Source organism: Festucalex cinctus, chromosome 8, assembly GCF_051991245.1.
Source record: "Festucalex cinctus isolate MCC-2025b chromosome 8, RoL_Fcin_1.0, whole genome shotgun sequence".
NCBI classification, from domain to species: Eukaryota; Metazoa; Chordata; class Actinopteri; order Syngnathiformes; family Syngnathidae; genus Festucalex; species Festucalex cinctus.
The window spans coordinates 12,554,381-12,576,326 of NC_135418.1; the positions used below are offsets into that span (position 1 = coordinate 12,554,381).

The 21,946-nt window shown below is 40.8% G+C and overlaps 1 protein-coding gene across 8 annotated transcripts in view; it reads left to right on the forward strand.

Annotated features, from left to right (window-relative positions):
* The first annotated feature begins 5,824 nt into the window (after positions 1-5,824).
* The window catches only part of magi1b (membrane associated guanylate kinase, WW and PDZ domain containing 1b), a 130,702-nt gene continuing 114,580 nt past the window's right edge, over positions 5,825-21,946 (forward strand). For 3 of the 8 annotated variants that reach the window (XM_077530952.1, XM_077530951.1, XM_077530957.1), the window contains exon 1: positions 5,826-6,628. In XM_077530952.1, the coding sequence (XP_077387078.1) occupies positions 6,331-6,628 (298 nt within the window). In that variant the 5' untranslated portion in view covers positions 5,826-6,330. Of the gene's footprint in view, positions 6,629-21,946 lie in introns of all 8 variants that reach the window. The other 5 variants (XM_077530954.1, XM_077530955.1, XM_077530949.1 and 2 more) reach the window with 4 other exon arrangements.

Genomic DNA, 21,946 nt, shown 5'->3' on the forward strand with positions numbered 1-21,946 from the left:
ACCCAATCTCCTCCATCTCCACCTAGCCCACCTGCCCCAAATTGGATTCTTGGCTTCTGGAATCCCTCAGCTCTTTCCAAAACTCCAGTCTCAAAATGAAAAATGGGTTTTCGTCAGAAGAGGACATTTTAGGCTTTCAGGAGATGGTGGACCTGAGGCATGTGGAGCTGATTAAGGGCGGCCACCACTTGTCTAACCCTAATGTGATCACAAGACTCCAAATGCTCATTAAGTTCCGACTTAAAATTACAACCGAATCTATAGAAGAATACGTGGACATTTTGGACTGTGGCTGCAGATATTACATAAAATTCTACTGATGTGTGTATATGACCTGACATGCATTATTGAAATATGTTTCTCAAATAAAGCAACAATGTATACTGTATCGTGTTATTTTAATTTCTATCATGTCAATTAATCGGTCAACCGATGTTGACCCTTTTCAAAATAATCAGTTTTGCCAGTTAGACTAATATTTTATTTCTTTTGTTTTAACAAAAAAAAACAGTAATGTGTGTGCAGTACAGGCGTATCATTAAAGAAAAACAATAAAATATGAACTATGAACAATTAGCTGGCAGGTTCCATCTTAAAGATGTTCTTGTTTGGACTTTTAACTGAAGATTCAGTGTCACTTGAGATGAAGCTACAATTTAAAGAGACGGCAGAACCATAGAACAGCGTCTCTCGTCAGATCTAAGAGGAAATGTATGTCTTCATCATGAAATAAATGCAGTCAATTCGTAACCCAAAGATGATATTTAACTCCGCTCGGCTCCAAGTCCAAAAAAGGAGATGATCTTGTTTGAGTTGCCGCTGACAAGAGAAGCTTTTTGGAAAGCATTTCAACTCCCTGACCCAGCGATCGGACGACTTACAATGTGGCCTCGTTTGTCTTTTCATTAGTTGACTTCGATGTGTCGGTGTTGCTCAGGCAACTTATCATAAAGCAACGACACATTCCTACTGAATAAGGCGACCCATTCAAAACATGGCATTTCCTTTTAAATCACTGACAGCTTGTTAAGGCTTACAATATTAGGCATTGTAGAAAAAAAGAAACACTGCAGTTCTGTGCTTGATTAAAGTAATGGGAGAGCTAAATATGTGCAGCTTCCAGATCCAGTGGATGTTTTATTATTGGAATGGTCGCCAGGTCTACAAATGTGAATGTATAGCAATCAAAACTGGTGCATCATGTGCAAAATTCACTCCTGGATCGTGTTCTGTAGTGCCTGCTACCGAAACATTTCACTACAACACAGTTGTGGAAATATCACCAAAAAAAAAACTAAAAAAAACGCTCTCTGTAACCGGTTGTGATGTGACAACCCACTCATAATCTGATGGCCTATTTGGTCCCATCCGTTCATCCTTAATCTTACCGAGCAATACTGAGCTTTACAGTACAGCGCTGCTTTGATTCAAAGAAGGATTTCTAACTATTTCTCCCACTTCCTGTCAATCTACTCTCACTCTCTCATTCCCTCTAATGCTTTGTGGATATTACAATGAATAAGGTATTATCTGGCCACAGAGGTAAAGAAGATTAAAATGAAATTTAAAGCCATAAAAAAAAGTTCTGCTCATTTACAGGGCCGTGCTGTGATGAGCAAATAAATCATGGGTCAGTGACTTCAACAAGTCTCACATGATTCCAATGGGGGGAGGGCCCCCTTGCATCCAATCCTGCTACAGTGCAACTACAGGCTTCAGCAATAAAAGCATTGCGTGGATTGATTTATTTATGAATGATGCAGATGCGGCTTTGCAGATGTGCGAAACGCTACATCAGCGCACAGTCACGCCACTTCGGGAGCTACAGTCGGGATTTGACACATATTGACTACATGGATGACAAGGTTCCTATTTTGATACATTCAAAAGCATTTTGTGTCTAGTCTAGATTTTAGGTGTCATAACATCTGTCCGTTTTCAATATTTCTTTTCATCATTAGATGACAGTAGTCTATCAAGGTACACGCTGAACTGGTTTAAGCACGCACAAGTTGTACGTCACTCCTAGTATGAGAACAAACTATTACATAAATATTTGATGTTTATGTAATCCAAAACTATATATAAATTTTCTTTGCATTTGACTTTGTTTTACACCTTGTGACTGTTTTGGTCCTTTATTATGTCAGTTGTTTTAGTCATCCATTTTGTGAGGCCTGGTGTCTTTGATTCCCTTGTGTAATTAAGCTTTGGATCCTCCGTTAAAGCGTAAGTCAACCCAAATAATAATTAGTTGTACAAATTAATATTGCATTTGTGGAATATGAATTAAGCAGCAAAATCCACCCTTTTTTATCCATGTTAGAGGGCGGCCATTTTGCTACTTGTTGGCGACTGAAAATCAAATCAAAGTGACTCAGGGCACAGGCATCATGGGCCGGCTCACCTGTTTTCTGAGTTTGGCCATGTGACGTTCGCAAGCTGAGCCTTGATTGGCCACCTGAGCCCTGAGCAACTCTGATGTCATTTTCAGTCAACAGCAAGTTGCAAAATGGCTGCCCCTGAGATGGATAAAAACAGGTGGATTTTGCTGCTTAACTTATATTCCACAAATGCAATATGAGTCAGAGTACTGGGTTTAGACTAGTGGGGTTGCATAGAACATATTATTGTCTAGAAAATGTTTCGATTGACTTCCTCTTTAAGTCATTTTCACACTGCACTCACTTAGTGTGAAAGAGTCACAGGGCTATGCGAAATTACCGGTGCCCATATTTGGACGGAGCAACCTACCAGGAAGTAAAAACAGATATTTTGCAGCTGTTTAGATTATTCCGAGACAAGATTTAGCTTTCATTGTTGCGAAAGAAAGCCCCGACTTTGCTCATTTTAATGGGGAGGTTGATGCAGTGAAAAACTAATGCCTCAGTGGGAACTTGGATAGTTCAATTGTGCCGTTATTTATAAATAAGTCTGCCAAAATAACACTAAATCGCTCACCTAGCGCATCTCCAATTCGATGTGCTTGTCTGATGTCACAAAGTTGAAGTCCTCTTTCCACACCGTACTAGGGATGTAACAATATCCAAACATCACGATACGATATTATCAAGATATGAAGGTCACAATACGATAATTATCGTAAAAAAAATAAAAAATAAAAAAAGAGCTCATACAAAAAAAAGCACAATATTGTGCTTTTGTACATAACAGCAATGTATACAAACAACCTACAATCTCTAATAACAATATTGAGGCACTTACTTGCTAATGCACACAAACATTGATCGCTTCACAAGCAAATTAGGTTCCCCTGCATTTGACAATTAGCATAGATTGTAAACATAGAAGGCCAAAACATCCCTAATGAAAATTAAATTGCACTAATAAACTAGCCACTAGAGGGTGGTAGAACTGCACAAATGGAAATTAACCTGACTTTTTTTTTTTAACAGATGTGTTCCTTTTAAATATTGTGAACATGACGACGAGAATATTGTGGCAGTTTTAATATCACGATATTGCCCTTATCGTTACATCCCTACACCGTACCGTCCAGTATCACTGCATTCTGTGGTCCCTGCCCCACACCACATACACAATGTGCTAAATGTGGTGTGAAAATGTCTTTACTTTTCGTTCACCTGGATGGCATTTGCCTTGTCGCTTCTGTGTCCTGTATGATTCTGGGTCCAATTTATACCCCTCGTGTCACATGCACATCTTTTTGGAAGTGTGCTTGAATCCAGTATATAATGCGGAATCTGATTTTCAGCAGGATTTAAATGAATAGTGGAAGCCTAACTACATGGGACAAAAAAGACATCCAAGTGATGAGATGTGAAAGCAGCATTAATACAATTTGCTGTTATCTTCTGATGCTACTGGCCAGAGGGAAAGGAAATAATGGATGGAAATGTTGAGACAATCATTCAAAAATTCAGCACAAGGGCTGAATATGGCAATATGAAAGCTGTTATTCAATGACAACGCACCATGGTGTGATTTATAAGCTCATTCTGCAGCGATTTCACTTATAAATCTCATATCATGTGTCATACTGAAGATGTTGACATCAAATGTAACGCATGCAATTTACTGCCGAAGCTTAATGTAATCCACGCGGAAGACATAACGCACAGATGTGCATGCACAAAGATGAAATTCATGAACGCGTGCGTGAGACTGAAAGACGGTGATGGCGTGACACTGACTTGCAGTGAGGCAGCAAATGCCAGAAAGAATATGTTGACATATCTGGACTGATGGATGAGGAAAACGAAGAATGTTGGAGCCAGTGGCTTCTTCTGTCGATCTGATTTGGGTGATATTTGTGACTGCAAGTTGGTAGAGAAGCTTTTGTTTCTTGTACCATTCTGTAGTTCTTCTGCTTGATGTATTTTTCATCATTGGAGCACAGTAAGTGCTGTTTTACTCAATAGTCTTATGCATAAGAACAAAGGTGTTCATAATTTATCATACTTGAGTCTTGGGTTATGCTCAAAGTGTCGTCCTGCATAATTACGGTATTATTTTTTATTTGTTCATCAGTTGCCCTAAAGCCGTATTTTCCACCTAAAAATGAGGTTGTAATACTTAGTATTTCCCCTCATGTGGACCCATGTTCTTCCGCCCCACGAGACCAAGAGTGCTTCGTGGTATTTTTAGATTTGGGAAAAGCTCATCTGAGGCTCCCTAGATGAGAAGCCTCGCCATTTGATTTCAATTCAACCCATCATGTCTTTCTGTTTTAACGATCCATCCATCCATTATTTTATACTGCTTGAGCGGAGGTACACCCTGGACTGGTCGCCGGCCAATCACAACCACACATGCATCAGTAATTTGGAGTCTTCAGTTAACCTAACATCTAATTTCTTTCCAAACCAGGAAGGACATCCAACAAAATGGTCGAAGGGTAGATAACTTCAGAACTGTAAACACTGGATCATCCTATACTACAATAACTTTCTTTGCGTTGTAAGAGTTATTTGTCAAGGTTTGTCTTTAACAGGCCTATCTTCAAGTATTGAATTGTATCAATGAGGACTATAGAATAGACATTTTTCCCCAATTGATTTATTAAATAATATGCTGCAAGGGAGAGCCAAAGGGCACAGTAGGCAGAGAGCAGGTTCCACTTGTAAGTAAAAATGCACTTCATCTTGTCCAACCGGAAATGCAGCAATCTTGATAAGTAGGATCACAGCAAACGTAACCATGGGCTACTGGGTCTTCAACGGTTATGAAAATATCAATAATGGATAAGTTCGCACTTTTCCCCCATGCTGTAGTTGGTTACATCAGTGTAATATCACTTCATACATAAACTATAGAATTCATAAGAATAACTTTGGAAATTACAAATACTGTAGGTTTTTAACTTCCATTGAGTTCAGTTAACTAGTCGCATGCCTGTCACGCATGCGCATTTGCATTGACGCTGCCTTCAAGCTCTCCCAATAGTGTGCGTCAAAACAAGAAAAGTTTGAATGAAAATGAATGATTAATTGCAAACTCACGTGTATACGCAAACAATCACCAGGTGTCACTGTTTATTTAATTGTCATTTATTTCAATGCTGCTTGGGGAGTTCAATTAAATGACATCTAAAATTCACGTTTCACATACTTTTTAATTATACTTTTAAGCGAGTTTTTTTTTTTTTTTGAAGCTGGCACACTTTCGGACTTACGTGGATTTAAAGTTAACATTTCCTCCACAATAAGCCAGTAATGATTGTTGTCACACTAAAGCTCAAAGTGTATTTAGTGCAAAAACAATGTAAGATTTCCCCACACACAGACATACTGCTTTTGTCACACGTGATTAATCGCGACGAGTATTTCTGACGCACATACCTTGTATCAATTATTTCCTACTGCACTTGAATGTAGCAAGAGCAGAGCACATTCTCGGCGCGCCGCTTGTGAGCAGCTTGGATCACAAGAAGATCCCGCGCCGTACCTGGTCAAACCAGCCCTGACGAGCACGGGACCGAGGAGTCGCTTCTCACTTTAAGCGAAGAAAATCGAATTTGAAGTGAGTTTACAAGACGTAAGTGGGGTAATTTCTAAGTGACACCGTAGCAGATGTAACGTTAGTATGACCTCGTTAAAAGGGGGACTAAACCTACAGACATGTTGAAGAAGATAGAAGACTATCCACGGCGTGAGAAGTGACTTCCAGGTGGACGGGAATGGCTTGATTCTGCGTGCGACACTACTGTCAGAGGCGCTCATGTTTCTGTGGAAGCAACACAAAGTTTGCTGCGCTTCACGAGGAAATAAAGCCAGTCTTTTGTGACTGTTTTAACACACCCGAGCGGCAGCGTCCGTCCGCTCGTGTGCCACTCTCCCACTCCCAAGCATGTCCAACCCCGCGTTGAGGAAGAACCACTGGACCTCCCGGCTGAACGAGTGCTCCGTGTCCAAAGATGCCCTCGGAGCCTTGAACGTACCGCTGCGCGGCGGTGCGGAGAATGGAGAGTTTGCTTTCATCGGGCAACTCAAACAGAACCAAGTGCTTTATAACAGTGGACAATTAAATGACGGAGAGATTCTTTTGGAGGTGGAGAACCTTCCCATCTCAGGATTACCCCTATACGATGTGCAGACCCTAATCAAAAGCTGCAAAGGGCCCGTCAGGTTAAAAGCCGTCAGGCCAGGTAAGCAATGAAGTGGCACCGACACATGTACATGAAAGCTGTCTTAAGTGTTTCACTGCTATTAAATGCATGAGAAAAGGAAACTTCTTTTCAGGGAGTAGTTGTTAGTTCTAGCAGAGGATAGTTGGCATTTGGCCTTAGGGGTGAGCCATACACGTTTAACTCAATGCATTTAATCAAGTACAGTAATGTGCTTTAGTTAAATCTTGACAAAACATGAGTTTATTTGGTCCACTTTTTACTGCTTCTGTAATCTGTTACAATTGTCTGACGTAAGCAAGGAAGCTTCATGTATATACAGTCTTCCACATGTCATAAATAAACAAGACAACAGTGTGCATCACGCAATGCGCTTCAAGCACAACAGAAGTATTTACAAACAAACAGCTAAAGGCATCACAAGGCAAAGAGAACAAAAGCTAGTTATGCCAGTTATGTAACAATTATTTATTGTTCAACACTGTCCAGGGAATGCCACTTATCACCAAAGGTTTTGAAAAATAATAGCAAAGGCTGTTAAATTCCCTCTCAATGATTGTCTAACAAGTGAATCCTCCCAATGCTTTTTAAGAGCAACAAGTTTCCAAAAATGACAGTCTGTCAAATTTTTAATCTGGTTAGAATGACCACTTCAATCTCAGTGCAAACACACCAAGAATTTAGAAAATTGGATGATAGGTGCCAGAGAAATTAACAATATTGAATGACTGCTTCAAATTAGAGTAAAATGGTAAGTTGATTTTTTTTTGGGGGGTCCCCTAATCTACCAAATAACACCTGGACATCATGTGTTTTGTTAGGCTTTTATGTTGGATTTGGCCTTGGCAGTATGTTGGTGGCATATTACCATAATGCAAACAGTCGTGGCTTGGTTAACTTTTGACTAGAGGCTGCTCTTGCCATCATATACTGTTGACATCAACACAATACCATACGGAAGTCATGTTAAATCGCTGAAATTCAAGACGCTTATTAATTACTCTGTCATTGTTTAAAAATTGTATAAAAGAGTGTCAGTCGCTGGTGTTAGTGGCTAGCCGTTAGCTGCTAGCGGCGAGTGTCCGATAGGATTACGACGCTGCCGTCTAACTACTTTTCAAATGTTGTTAATTAGGCAGAAATAAATCTGCTGACAGCCTGACACAGTTGCAATTCCTGTCGATGCGTTTTTGACAAACCAGGCTCACTGAAAGGTGCTGTTTTAGGAGGTAAACACATTACAGTGCGTCTGATGTCACTTCATTTTATGGTCCCAACATGCGCCCCTCAGATTGATGAATCTCACCTATTATTATGATGATTATTTCTTATTCCACAAACACAGCATCAAATCTGAGTTTTGTCTAGTGCTGGCACTTATAACCAATTATTGCAAAGAACAAATTTGGGTTGTGTTCCCCTTCAGGCGCAGCCCCTAACTACTAGGCCAAATTAGGTTGCTTTTTCAATCTTGTTCAGTTTTCTCCAGGTTGCTCTGTACCTGCACCTTTTGATAAAGGAATGAAATACATAAATGCATCCCTTTTTATATTTGAGTTAATTTAAGTGGTACTGATAATGGATAGCATGCTCAAAAAATATGTTGAGCCTGTAGATTCTTCTAGTAGCTTGCTAGACTGACAAGATTATCATTTTTTTTTAAACAAGAATAGGGAACAGCATGCTAGTGTGATTGGTCTTTCTTGTTCATGGTCATCTTGACCCGGCAGGGCCCAGTGGGTTTGACACTGAGCCACTGTGACAGCTTCCTAGCCAAGCATGGCAGACTGCTGAAGGGACGCGCGGCACTCCACTCGGAATTATGCTAACTTCATGTTGCGACAGTCACATGAGCCACAGTTCAACGGCAAGTTTTAGAATTTGTGAACAAACAAGGACCGTCCGTGAAAAACACATCGTATTCAAAATGATTTGAAAATTAACGTTCCACATTCATGTAATGCATTTCAGTCAGTGATCTACTTTTGTTAATTGTCTGTTTTATTTGGATTTTGTGCAAATGTGTGTTTGAAAACAATTTTTTCTCCTTCAATAGTTTTCATTGGTTTACTGTCTCGTAATTCCTCTTATTATTTATTTCATTTTTCGGGGATGGTTATATTACACCATGTCACGTTGGTCTAGTGTCATACTGTGCAGCTGATTTAATAACCACACCTCCTACACATGCCATAGTAGAAATACAAACTAGAGAGGGTTAGAGGGACAAATTGAACTAAACAACTCTGCTTGATGGCAGTGGTACTCATCCAAATAGCTGTACAAAAGCAATTGCAGTCATTGTGCGTTTTGACTTGTTCTAATGTCTACTTATGAATATTCCTCCTCACTCATATCTCTAATGATGTGGATAAGAGCCAGCACACTGTTCATAATGAAACATAATTGGTTTCATGCCTAAATGTCCTACTGTATTCCTCCTCCTTGACAAGTATTGCACCAATATCTGAGGCAGTTAAATTAAGACTGGGTAAAACCACCTGTGTTCATGTATCATCATTGGTTTGACATGTCACAAATTTACAAAAGAGGAATTGTCAAATTTGACCTTTTAGTTTAAGTTCAATCAGGTATTGAAGTATGTAAAATATATAGCATTTTATTAGTTTCTCTTTGATTTCATAATATATTGATGATGGCTGCACACAGCCACTTTACAACTATATGCTGGGAAGAGAAAACATAATACAACTATTGCACTTTTTGCTAATCACAAGGCTTTGGGCTGCATCGTTTCTGGGTCCCATCTGGGAATGTCGGATGTCACTGCCATACGATGTCACGTGATCTCATTCCATTTGGAAGTTTTTAATAATTCACGCTGTCTGGGAATTTCCTTCCCTAATCGCTTTTAATTGGGAAAATATGCTTGGCTATGAAGGCCATCTGTAAAATCAGGTTGACCTAATTTTACCCAGAACTTGTTCCAATTTCTCACTTTAATCAAGTGAGATGTGACGAGGGAATACGTCTGGAGCGGCTCCCTACTATTCAGGAAGCACTGCGTTTGCTGACTGCCAACTGTATTCAGAGATTTGTTAAAAGCGTGGTGTTGGTCCCACACACATGCTTCGGATACTGCTGAGCTCATGAACAAAGAGAAGTCGAGTGTATTGTGTATTGATCTGACAAGGCTATGTAATAAGATTATATAATAGGCAACTCTAACATGGAAAGACAGTAGCTGATCTCATTGTGATGGTCTAGTTTCTGTATATGTGTGATATGATTGACATGTACAATAGGCTGCATTTGCCATGATAGACTTGTCAAGCTGTTAAAGTAGCACCAAGGAACTTTGCAACTTCTGATGAAACATTGACTTAAAACTAGTTGAATGGTACCTTTGCCATGGCCTGAGGGGGTCTGTATCATTTTTACAGGCACTAAACAACTTTGAGGAGGATGGTAGGAACACTGCCACAGAAAAAACTACAAATGTCCCGACTGCTTTATGGTATACGTCACTCCCCCCTTTCCCCATTTGTTACAAAGATGGAAGGAAGTCAACTTGAATGTCAACGCACGATTACTGCTTTCCTGGCAGAAGCTGCGAAACAATTGAAAAGTTTTGTTTGAGGAGACAAAGAAGAAAAGTGGAAGCTACCCGGATAAACGGACAGTCAAGGATCAACATTGGCCCGGCTTTCACTCACTGGCGTGATCTTAAAAACGACGCAATGCACTTGTCCTCATGGGAAATGTGGTCTTCCTTCAGGCATACCATTACCACTTATGTCCATATTGCGCTGCCATAATCAACATAAACTGAAAGTTCCTTAGTGTTGCTTTAACCCTTCACACTATTTTTATAGCTTATTTTGGGCCCTACAAAGCGACTCAAATCCACTGGATTTAGCACGACATCGTTTCTAAACGTTTCTATAGCTTCAGGCACAATATCTTAAATACACTTCAGTCCACCAAGGTCTGATTTGGATCAGGTTTCAGGCTTGTTTACACTGTGTATGTAGCGTCACGAATGGCGATAACTGTCAGCTATGTTAATATCATACTGAATGAAAATGAATTTTACAGTGCAGTGTGTTAATTGGCAGTACATCTTTGTGTTGACTTCCAATTACAGTTTTTGTATTCCAATCAGTCAAAAACAATGAGTCTAGCTCCAACCTATTCAAAGTTCATGACATCTGAATGAAGGAATACTAAACAGTGAGATGGTTTGGGTCGGATATTTCGTGACGCATTAGAATGGAATAAAATACTTGGTGGAAATGAGTTTTTTCTCAAGGGAATGACCTGCTGCTTGAAAGACTTAAAAGAATCTTGAGGAAAAACACAATCACAACTGTGACTGTGTACACTGAGATCAGCTAATAGCATAAAAAATCAACATATGTTGAATTGCATGTTTGTGGGTATTCGTGTGCGTAACGCTGTTGAAGACCTCTCCAATGGGAAACGGATAAGGATGATCACTTGACTTCTTCTTACGATAGGAATTACGATGGTACAGTATGTGTGTGGTTTGTCTGGAAGGAATTTGTGTGTGTGTGGTGTGCATGTCGTCTTCAAACACATATTTGACACTTTTACACCCTAAAATACGAGGTATCTTTGTGTAACACCAACCATAGACTGGGAATCAAGAAACCACAGCCTAACGTGAGTGTTTTCCCAAGATGGTGTGATGATGTGTAATACCCCATTAGCCATAAACTGCCTGAAGACTAAATTATTTGTCTTCTTCAAATTGTGGCTTGCTAATTAGAGCCTCTGGATTATTGCATTAATGCCACTCGTGTGTGGATATGTGCCAGTGTTCTTGGCAGAGTTTGCATCTGGAAGTGCTTATTTCCTTTTCTCACAGTAGGAAGTTAGACACCCCTTCTTTCCCTAAACAATTCTTCCACCTTTGTATCCTCTGACCACAGTTCAAGGACTCCTATTTCCTTATTCAAAGCTGGCTTAAGCGAAGATCTCTGGCTTTAATTTCCATGTGTGTGATTTTATGTGAGCATGCGAACAGGAGTGAGAAACGTAAGATGTGGTAAGTATAAGCGCCTTACCTACCCCAGGATGAAATTGTCTGTAAAGTGTGTGTTGCCACTTAATTTTAAGCTCTACATTGAAATCCAGCATACCAGAGGGTTGCTGCTGCTTTTTCACTAATGCTGAACAGTTTTGTAAGTTGTAGATGTGCAAAGCCGGGGCTCCTGTATGCTGAAGAATTGACTTTCTTTCCCTAATTAGCTCAATTAGAGGCAATTGTATTGCGGGGGAAGAAGAGTTGGTCATGCTTGGCACTCTTAGTTGCACACTATGTCAGAGGAGGAGAATGCCAAACTAATTTACGACAGTGAGAATAGAGGCATTGAGTTCCCTTTCCCCTTCCTGAAAACTGCTTTTGTGTGCCGGGCTTAAATATACTTACCTTTACACAAGTTCCCAAAAGAAGACATTACGTTAGAGGCAACTATAGACAAGAAAGTTAGCAATACTTTGGCAATCATACTAGCCTCAAGCTAATGGGATACAAAAGTCAAGATGCACAATGTTCTCTCTGAACATGAAAATTAGTCATAAACTTTACTTTACATTAGTAAAGTTAGGTTGACAAATCTATTCCAGAGCTTTTTTTCCCCCGAGTTCTACTCTGACAACCTCTCTGGTTTCTATGTTGCATAATCTAACAGCTCACAGGTATGAGGATGCTAAACGTTTGAACAATTACAACCTTGCAACCTCCTTCCAAAGGTTTCGATATTTGTTTTCATGTCGATTCTTCCACTTGCATGAACAAAGGAGATGTGCCTTGTAAAGTCTCCTGTGGAAATCAGTCACACACTGTCAGTTTGGCGTTCAAGCGTAATGCTACCCAAAACACATTCATAGTAACAGTAATAGACTAAGGTTGTTATAAATCAAATATATTTATTTTTGAAATCTTTTTGTTCTTGTCATATTAACCAGTTAAAATAAGCCTTGGAATCATTAGGAAGTCCAATTTTTGTTTTGCAGGTGTTGCAACCTGCGGCCAACAAAATCTGCAGATGGCAAAAGTTAAATTGGTACCAAGACCTTCAAAAACGGATTTGCATCAAGAGTAGCTGATGCTTCACAGGGTCTTAATGTTCACTGTCACATTCTGGGCATTCCTGTTCTTTGTACCGTGGCCAGTCAGGAATGGGATCAAACGGGGGGTGTGCTCTCACAAAGCATGATTGCATGTGTGCAGTCAGCCTAATGTGACCAAGTCTTTGTTAGCTCAGCTACTGGAAAAACTCAGTTGAGAATGCGGTTATATCTCTATTGGGCATAACGAGAAAACCAAATGAAGAGCTTGATTGTAATATTGAAATGAAATTATCATTTCAGATCCATCTTGAAAAAATGTGATGTACCCTTGTGTCTGTCCTCATGATTACGAGCATCGTGCAGCTCACTTCACAATGGTTATGGTTGACAGTGAACAGCAACATGCATAATACATCTTTATGTGGGTGGCAGTGAAGGGAGACTTTGTTAGGTAACTTAGCAGTAAAATAAATAAGCCAAGGAAGATCTGAAGCAGGGAAGAAAGACAGGTCCACGTTAGTTATCAGTTACAATGTAGAATTGAATGGTGACATGAAGTCTCGTCTAAAGGTCTTTTACTCAGTATCCGATGTGTATATTGTGTAGGTATTTTTACAAGTATACATCTTTTGAATTGTGACTACATTTTGCTTTGAATCTTCCATTAACGCCACCAACACAGCTAGTGGTCCTCAAGAAGCCAGCATGGGCTGTCCCCCCCCCCCCCCCCCCCCCCTCCCTCCTATTCTCTAATGTCAATCTTCATCCAGAGAGCACCCTAGATGCAAATGTCATGGGAATTTTCACTTTTTTTCTCCCAGGATAAAATAAAATTTTTCTGACAGTTTCACACGCTATATCCTTAACCTGCTGGGTTCGTACAGAACTTTCACCGGAAAGATTGGATCTTTCCATCTTTCTGACTGTTCTCTGATGATTTCCCGATTAAGGCTGCAGAAGTTGATATTTTAGGTCCGTGCTGAGTTTCAGAACATCTTCAGTTAGAATCTGTCCAGGCATAGGTGTCCGTATAGATGTCTTGTAGCAGAAATACCTACCGGTAGTCTGAATTTTAAAGGTCAGACATCATATTTTGACTGGTCTTGCTTATTTTTGCCAGCCAATCAACCCCCGTCATGCTAAATTCTGCTCTATACTGGCTATATGCACTCTGATCTTAAATGGACTCATTTAGTCAATCAAATATAATCAAATCAAGTCTGTGCAAATAATGAATATGGAAAAAGTGACAGTCTTACTGAGAGAACATGTGTCCTCTGGGTGTTCTGTAACCCATCAGGGCACCGAATGGCTAAACTTTAGTGATGTCAAAGGGGATATGGCCACGTCATCACAGGCGGCCCTCCACTCCTAAGGAATTTTGAGGAATTGCCTGGCTCCATGCTTCTTCAAGTAATCATTATAGTTGTTCTGAGAATCTAAACAAATTATTGTCTTTTGCTTCAAAGTCAGAAGTCAAGATTTATACAAAGTACATTACAAAATAGGATCAGAAACGTGTGGTCTTGCAAATTCTGCAGAATTGAGTTTCTTTATTTATATGTGGTGGTCAAAGTGTTGTGCATGAATGTTCTTGGTAATGCCAAATGCCAATCAGCCTAACCTCAGACATTAAACTGTCAGTTGTGTAAACTGTCATTGCTACAATAGAAATACTTGTTACTTTCAGAAGACCTAAGCGCTCACTTTAGTAAACCTACACAGTCTGTGTAAAGTGTGACAGCTTAGTGATAGAATCTTAATGAGACAAGCAGTGTCTAATTAGCCAAGACAGGAAAAGGATGGAGTCTTAATTGAGTCTTGATGAAGAGGTCACTGGGAGCCATCTTTTCTCTGCACTGAAGGCATCACAATCATGTGGTGCCTTAAAGCGGCATTTGTTTATGTGACTACACAGGCTTGCAATAGTGCTCTGCATCACATGGGAATCCTGCCACTGAACCCAAACTCAAGCACGCTGTACTTTAGGAAATCATGCAATAGTGTGTATACATATTTTTAAAGCGCTAAATTACATAACAGGTGTGTCCATCTCTCCACAAAAGATAATTTTGTATGGTTTCCGTTCAATACGTGGGAGGAGAAACAATTCAATGATGGTTAAATTTGAAAGTGTAATGTTTCGATTTGGTTTGACTCAGTGGGATTACGATTGGATTCGATATGGTACGGCTCAATTCGATGGGGTATGCATTTTTGTTGTTGTGATTTTATATATATTTGAATGAACTTGACAGTACTGTGAGTGTGCCATTTTCTTATGATATATCTCCAATAAAATACAATTTGATGCATATCTCCATATGTACCGGTATGTGGACGATTCGATTGGGTTTGATTTGATGCCCTTACATCTAGGGAGGCACGATGCTATTTCCAACCAAAACGACAAACCAATAATTTAGAAAGGGCCATTGTCAATAACCAGGTGATGAGGAGTTGGCCACAACTTGAGCCACAAACACAACAGATGGACCGATGTGGCATGTCAATTATTATGGGCTGCTTACTTTGTTATCTGGTTTTATCTATATGACGTCAAATTGGATAATAATTGCCGATTATTATCGGCAGATTTCTTTATTATCTGGTTTATCTGTATGATGTGAAATTGATCTATTTGCCGATAAATATTGGCCACCAATATGATCGTGCATCCCTACTTGCATCTTTTAAATAAAATCAAACGATTATTTGGTTCAAACCGGGTTTTGTTGTCACCTATTACATAAATTGAGTCAAACCCAAAATATTTTCAAATCGCACAAATTAAGTTTAAAGGAACAGTTTGGATTTTTTGACATGAATCTCTATTTCATCCTCACCTCCAGTGTGTGCGATCAGCACTGACTTACCCCTGACAGCGTTCTGTGACACAAGTTCTGGTCCGGTGTTGGTCGAGAGGACAGTAGTCCGGCAAGTTGACTTGGGTCACGGAAATAAAGCGTTTTTTTCTTCTAAGAACAATTAGTGTTCAAAAGAGTGATACATTTGCATCACAATACTCCTTTCTGAAAAAAGTCAGACGCCATTACCACCGGTCCCTATTTTTCTGTTCAATCACATCAAATCCTTTCCAACAACCCCCCCCCCCCCCCCTTCTTTCCCCCTACTTGTGATCCACTTTCTCGCTTGCTTAATCTGTCTCCCATTTTCAAAAATGTTTTTGTTTTGTTGTAATTGTTAAAAAGACTCTTGTGTAAGCTACTTTGGTTTGGTTATTTGTTTCAGTTCAGACTTAAGATGTTGAGACAAGGCACAGTGTTACATGGGCTCTCTGCTGCCATTGTTGCTTGCTCTTGGGTTTACAGGCAATATTAAGTGACAGCTGCAACAAATGTGCTGTAGACTGAACGGGGGGTGTGTGTCACGGCTTGGAATGGCCACCATGACAAGTCCAGTCTGATACCCATATGGAAATGGTGCCAAGCAGCATTATGACTTGACACGCAGCCTCCAGTACTTGTCGTCATCCCCCAACCTTCCCTCAATCAGGAGTGCATTGACTGACTGTAACGGCCATGTAAAGCTGGTAATAAACCACACAAATGACGTCTGTACTCTCAGCAACCAGAATGCGTGCGAACTTGGCACGTAAGAGCACACAGATACGCCCACACATCAAAAAGCGTCTTCCCTGTGCTCTGTACTGTTCAGGAATGCACTGTTTACACAGCTGTCCTACGTCACTATTGGACTATTTTAGGTGTCTGCTGGGTGTCACTGACATCTATTATGCTATTGAGCAGGTTGAACTCCATTGTCATTTTGCCAGCAGATATGATGAAGTCGGTTTTGTTTTGATATTTAATATTATTAAAACAACTTTAAAAGGGAAGTTCTTGCCAATAATATGTTCTGTGCAGCCCGACTAGTCTAAATACGGTGTTCGGTTTAATTTTGTGTTAGTGGAATATGAGTTAAGCAGGAAAATCCAGCAGATTTATCGGTATAAGAAGGCAGCTATTTTGCGACAAGTGAAAATCACATAGTTGCTCAGGAGGTCTCAGGTAACAACCAAGCACAGCGCAGCTTCAGAAAACAGGTGAGCTGCGATTGTTGCCTGAAGCCTGAGCAACTGTGATGTCATCTTCAATTGACAGAAAGTGGTAAAATGGCTGCCCCCCGAGATGGATAAAAACGGCTGGAACTGATATTCCACAAATAATATATTAATCAGAATGTCATGTTTAGACTAGTGAGGTGACATATAACACATTATTGCAAAGAAATGTTTGTGGTCGACTTCCCCTTATTTGCTAGCTTTGTTGAAGTGAAGTACACACAAAAAAATCCTCAGTTTCAGGTAGCATCAGTTCATCCAATCTGCTTTCAGCGCGCCTGAAATGTCACGGGATGCATTCTGTACTTCCCTACTTGACATTATTTGAAGATAAGAGCCGTTTTCATACATCTGTTACTGGTATTCCTACAGAAAGCTTATTATATTGGGCAGTGCTTGGAATGCGGGCCACACTGCGGGTGGAGGAGGACACTCATCTCCTATCCCTCCTACTAGAATTGAATCTGTTACGATGTCAGCTAGCGCAATGTTGCTCCATCAGTACACAAAAAAATATGAGAATAAGTTATTTTGCCGCTAAATCTTTAGCACATCCTATACCAGAGATGTATTGTTTCAATCTACTTATCAGCCAATCCTCTGTTTTCTTAACACGTTGATGGATGAAGCATACATGTCTCTCCATGTCCTCAAACTCTACTGGGCTTAGAAACTCATAAATTAGACAAGAAATTGAATTACTGTTGGGCTTTCAGGCACAGAGATGTGCTGTTTCTTTTCAGGGGCAGTTGATTTGTATTCTTCCTGATGTTGATAGGTTTATAAGAGTATGGCTGGAGCTGGATTGTTGTGTAGTTGCGTGCTGAGTCACCATGTAGTAGTCCTACTCTGTCACAGCGACTGGGGATTTACCAGCCTGCATGACAGGCCTGTCTGCTGGTGTCTCCTCACAAGTGGAGAAAGCTAGCTTTTTTTTTTTTGGGAAGCGGTTTACTAGCTATTGAATGATGTTGCTCCCTCAGTGCCATGCAGGTTTGCCCCCTTACACATGAACAGTGTTATCAGACACAACAGCTGGAAAACAAGTGGTGAGGTGATAAGAAGAGTCATGCTATAAGCATTGTCATCTTACCAGGCCTCGCGTTTCTTTCTAAGGCTATTTTTAAAGTGATTTTTTTTTTTTTTTAAATAAATCCCCCACCCCTAATTCCTGCCTTGCTTCCTCAAACCATTGTGTTGCTTTTCTACACAGAGGTACTCATGGCATTTCCTGCATGGCAGGGCGGAGGTTTTCACACAGATAGGATATGGTGTATTGGTGCACATTTGGACTTATCTGGCAAGTCTGAGTACAAAGTGTGATTCATCCAATAAGATCATGTGACGTCTTACCAAATCGTGACTCTTCAGATCACAGCTGTCATTTGAAAAGTGACTTGTGCAGTTTGTATTTTGATCATTTCTAAAATGAGTGACTCAGTGACATCAACAAAATGCTTCTCATTTTCACAGCTTCAAATAACTACTGGCACAATGGCACCCCAACTAAATAAACTTTGTGAGATGATTTGTAGATAACATCTAACTGTCATTATGGTACATTTAGTCTTTGAGGTCTCTGCCTTGCCTATCTATTAGGGGTGTGCCAAAAAATCGATTCATAAAAGAATCGAGATTCTCATTTATTAATCGAATCGATATTAATATCAAAAATCGATTTTATTTAAATTAGAAATGAAGAAGAAGAAGGGGAAAAGGCAGTTGTAGCCCACATGCTGTTTTTGTGGAAAAAAAGCACTTACAATACAAAATTAATAAATGTTTAAACACAAAAAAAAGAAAAGAAGACACTTTATTGGCGCTTTTCCACCGTACCGGTTCCACACCGAAGCGGCAATTTTTGTCCCCGGATGTTAGTGTCTCCATGGGACCTTTTCGGGATTGAGCCGTTCCGTTGTAACCGCTGTTTAGAACCCTTTCGACAGCGGTTCTGCAGCGCCGGTCTTCGGGGGACGAGCGGGGCCGTGATGTCACCTGTCGTCTGATTGGCCGTGGCACACGCCCATTTCCTTGTTTTAAGCGAGAGGCAGAAGGGCCCGCCGGTCTTCGCCAAAGTCATAAAAATACATCCATCCATCCATTTTCTTGACCGCTTATTCCTCACAAGGGTCGCGGGGGCAGCTGGCGCCTATCTCAGCTGGCTCTGGGCAGTAGGCGGGGGACACCCTGGACTGGTTGCCAACCAATCGCAGGGCACACAGAGACGAACAACCATCCACACTCACACGCACACCGAGGGACAATTCGGAGCGCCCAATTAACCTGCCATGCAGGTCTTTGGAATGTGGGAGGAGACCGGAGTACCCGGAGAAGACCCACGCGGGCACGGGGAGAACATGCAAACTCCACCCAGGAAGGTCCGAGCCTGGACTCGAACCGGAGACCTCAGAACTGGGAAGTGGACGTGCTAACCACTCGACTACCGTGCCGCCCATAAAAATACATTATATACAATAAATATAATAATGTTTACAACAACGCTGAACTATATTTACAATTTAAAAGGTACTTGTGGATGGATTTGTAATGTTTGTGGTTTTAAAAAACATCGCGAGGCTGCTGGTGTGTTCGTATTCACTTGAATGAGAACTCCAGCGGCAGACCTCCATTCAGAAATAGCTGTCTTCGCGAGCCGGTCGTGAATCGCAATATTTCATCCATGGTGGTCTAATAAACTGTAAATATGGTTCAATGTTGGCACGACTTACCACTCGGGAAATGTTATTTCAGATCCGCACGCAATGCGGGAGTGCAAGCTTGGCGTGGACGGTTCAAATGTTGCCGTCCCCTTCTCGCCGTGCGCCAGTTGTAATGGAAAACCGGCGGTTGCTGTCTGGTGTGGTTGCGTGAGGTGTGGTGTGGTGTGGTGTGGTGTGGTACCCGGTCCCACTGGTAAACACTACTGTGTTTACCAGTGTAGAATTTTACACTATATGGTGTTGGAGTAACACTGGTTAAGTGTCATAAAAGTAACACTTTGAAAAGTGTTAGATTTACACTAATTGTTGTGGACACATATAAACAATTTTCTAGTCTTTAACACTACTCAGTGTTAATCTAACATCAGCGATTTTGCTGTGTCGTGTTTCCTAGTTCTCCACTCCACAGTGTATTACCTGCAATTCATTGCAGATTTGACCAAAATAGTCGGAAAATAGCAATGTTTGATGGAATTCCTGTGCCGAGGGGGGGGGATCTCTTCTACTTTAATGTTTGAAAGCACAATACATCCAGCTCCAACGATATTCTGAATTACGAAGCGTACATTTAGCGTGAACAGCAAATCGCCATCAAGCCCTATTTTGCCGTGAATTGCACGATAACTAGGCAGTTTCCAGCGATTGCCGAGTTCATGAAAGCGCGCGTCACGGCAAGATATCCACAAACAAGACCGACGCGCGCGGAAACACTCTTCACTTTAATCACATTATGTTACAAGTTACCAATGTGAAATAAATTCCGTATAATTGTGTGTTTAAGCCTTACCAGTGCACGTCTTCGTGCTTGCAGGAGTTTTCGCGCTTGCAGGAGTAAGCGTCTTCGTGTTTGCAGGTTTGACCGTCTTTCCACGAGGCGTGAGCGAATTCTGCCCATTTCTCGTCTTGCTGAGGTACGGCAGGTCCTAATGGCTGTCATCAACCTTTCCCTTGACGTTCTAATAGTTGCAACCGCAACTTTGTACAACATGACAAGGGAGAGAAAAAGATGATAATGCTCCATCATGCTGCCTTGTAGCACAACAAATGGCGATGGAGGGTCTAAGGTCGCGTTTTTCAACGTCACCCTGCTTGTTTGTCATTCAGTTTTACCGGTACCGCCACTTGCTGGACAGGCGGGGTAGTGCTGCTTTTTTCCTCCCCCTGACATACGTCATCAGTCTCATTTGAATAAGCTACCCTGCCCGCTTTCATGCTGTGTGAACGCAAACTCGTGGGCCGCTCACAAGTTCTTCGGACCCGGAACTGACTCTACCATGAACTTAAAGTTCATGGGCTTTTTGGTGTGAAAGCGCCAATGTTACAAGCTGAATGGTACAATTTGAATGTGAGTTCATAACAGTTGAACTGAAGTCCAATAAACTTGAAACTGAATTTAAAATAATAAAATATATTTTAAGACTGTTGGTGCTCACTGAAAATGCAACTATACATATTTTCACTTTCAGTTCATTCAAAGCAAATTCAGTTCTGTACATTCAGATTCCAACCAACTTTGACAGACATCCGGGTACGTTTGGGTTGGCTGGCAATCCGTTTCAGATACACAGATCTCCTCTTCGTCTAATAAGCACATTTGTTATCATTCAGAGATTCAGCACTTTGTTTAAGCAAATTTTGAGTAAAGCCATCGATTTTGGCTTTTTGTTTCCACAAAAACATTTCTAAAAGGAAAAGAAAAATGTTCCTACTTGTTGCAACTGGGTTTTACAATTACTCAGTTAAACAACATTCTTGAATTCAGTCTATTTGGAGGGTAATTTACAGTGAACAACAAATCTTTAAGATTTGGGGTAACCTGCAATTGAGATGTATTCATTCACACAAAAGAATAAGTTTAGCTTGTTCCTTTTAATAGCTATTAGCTATTGATGAGTAGCTAGCTGATTCTTCACTTCTGGAAATGATCAGTGGTGCTGTCTAGTGTCTATTTGATTGAAGTGTTTTATACCTATCCATGTAGCAAAGCCAGTCTGACAGGTTGGAGTGAAACTGCTGCATAGTTGCGCTGCACCTGTCAGCGGCTGCACTGGGCAGCATAATGCAGTAGAGGGGCGGGGGAACACAAGCTACAGTGTTATTGGGAAAACGGCGCCACACACACACCAGAGGATCGTCTGTGTTCAACAAGATGAATTGTATTATCATGGCGATCGCAGAGCTGTTCAGAATCAATCTTAGAAATATTTTGGTAACAGTACGGATTAGACTTCACTGATGTAGGATATGTACGCTCCCACCCTGGTTATATCTTAAACTTAAGAAGAACTATGTCTCACCCGGCTCATGTCCTCAATGTTTATATGGGGTGTGCAAACATGGCCTTGACTGGTGTCATGTGACCTTTGGTTTCCATGGCAGCAAGGCCTTAAATCCACAGGGGCCAGTCATCTACAAGGGCTTGGCTGATAACTAAATACTCTTTCAGGATGCGTGCACAAGTTGGGAACCAGTAGA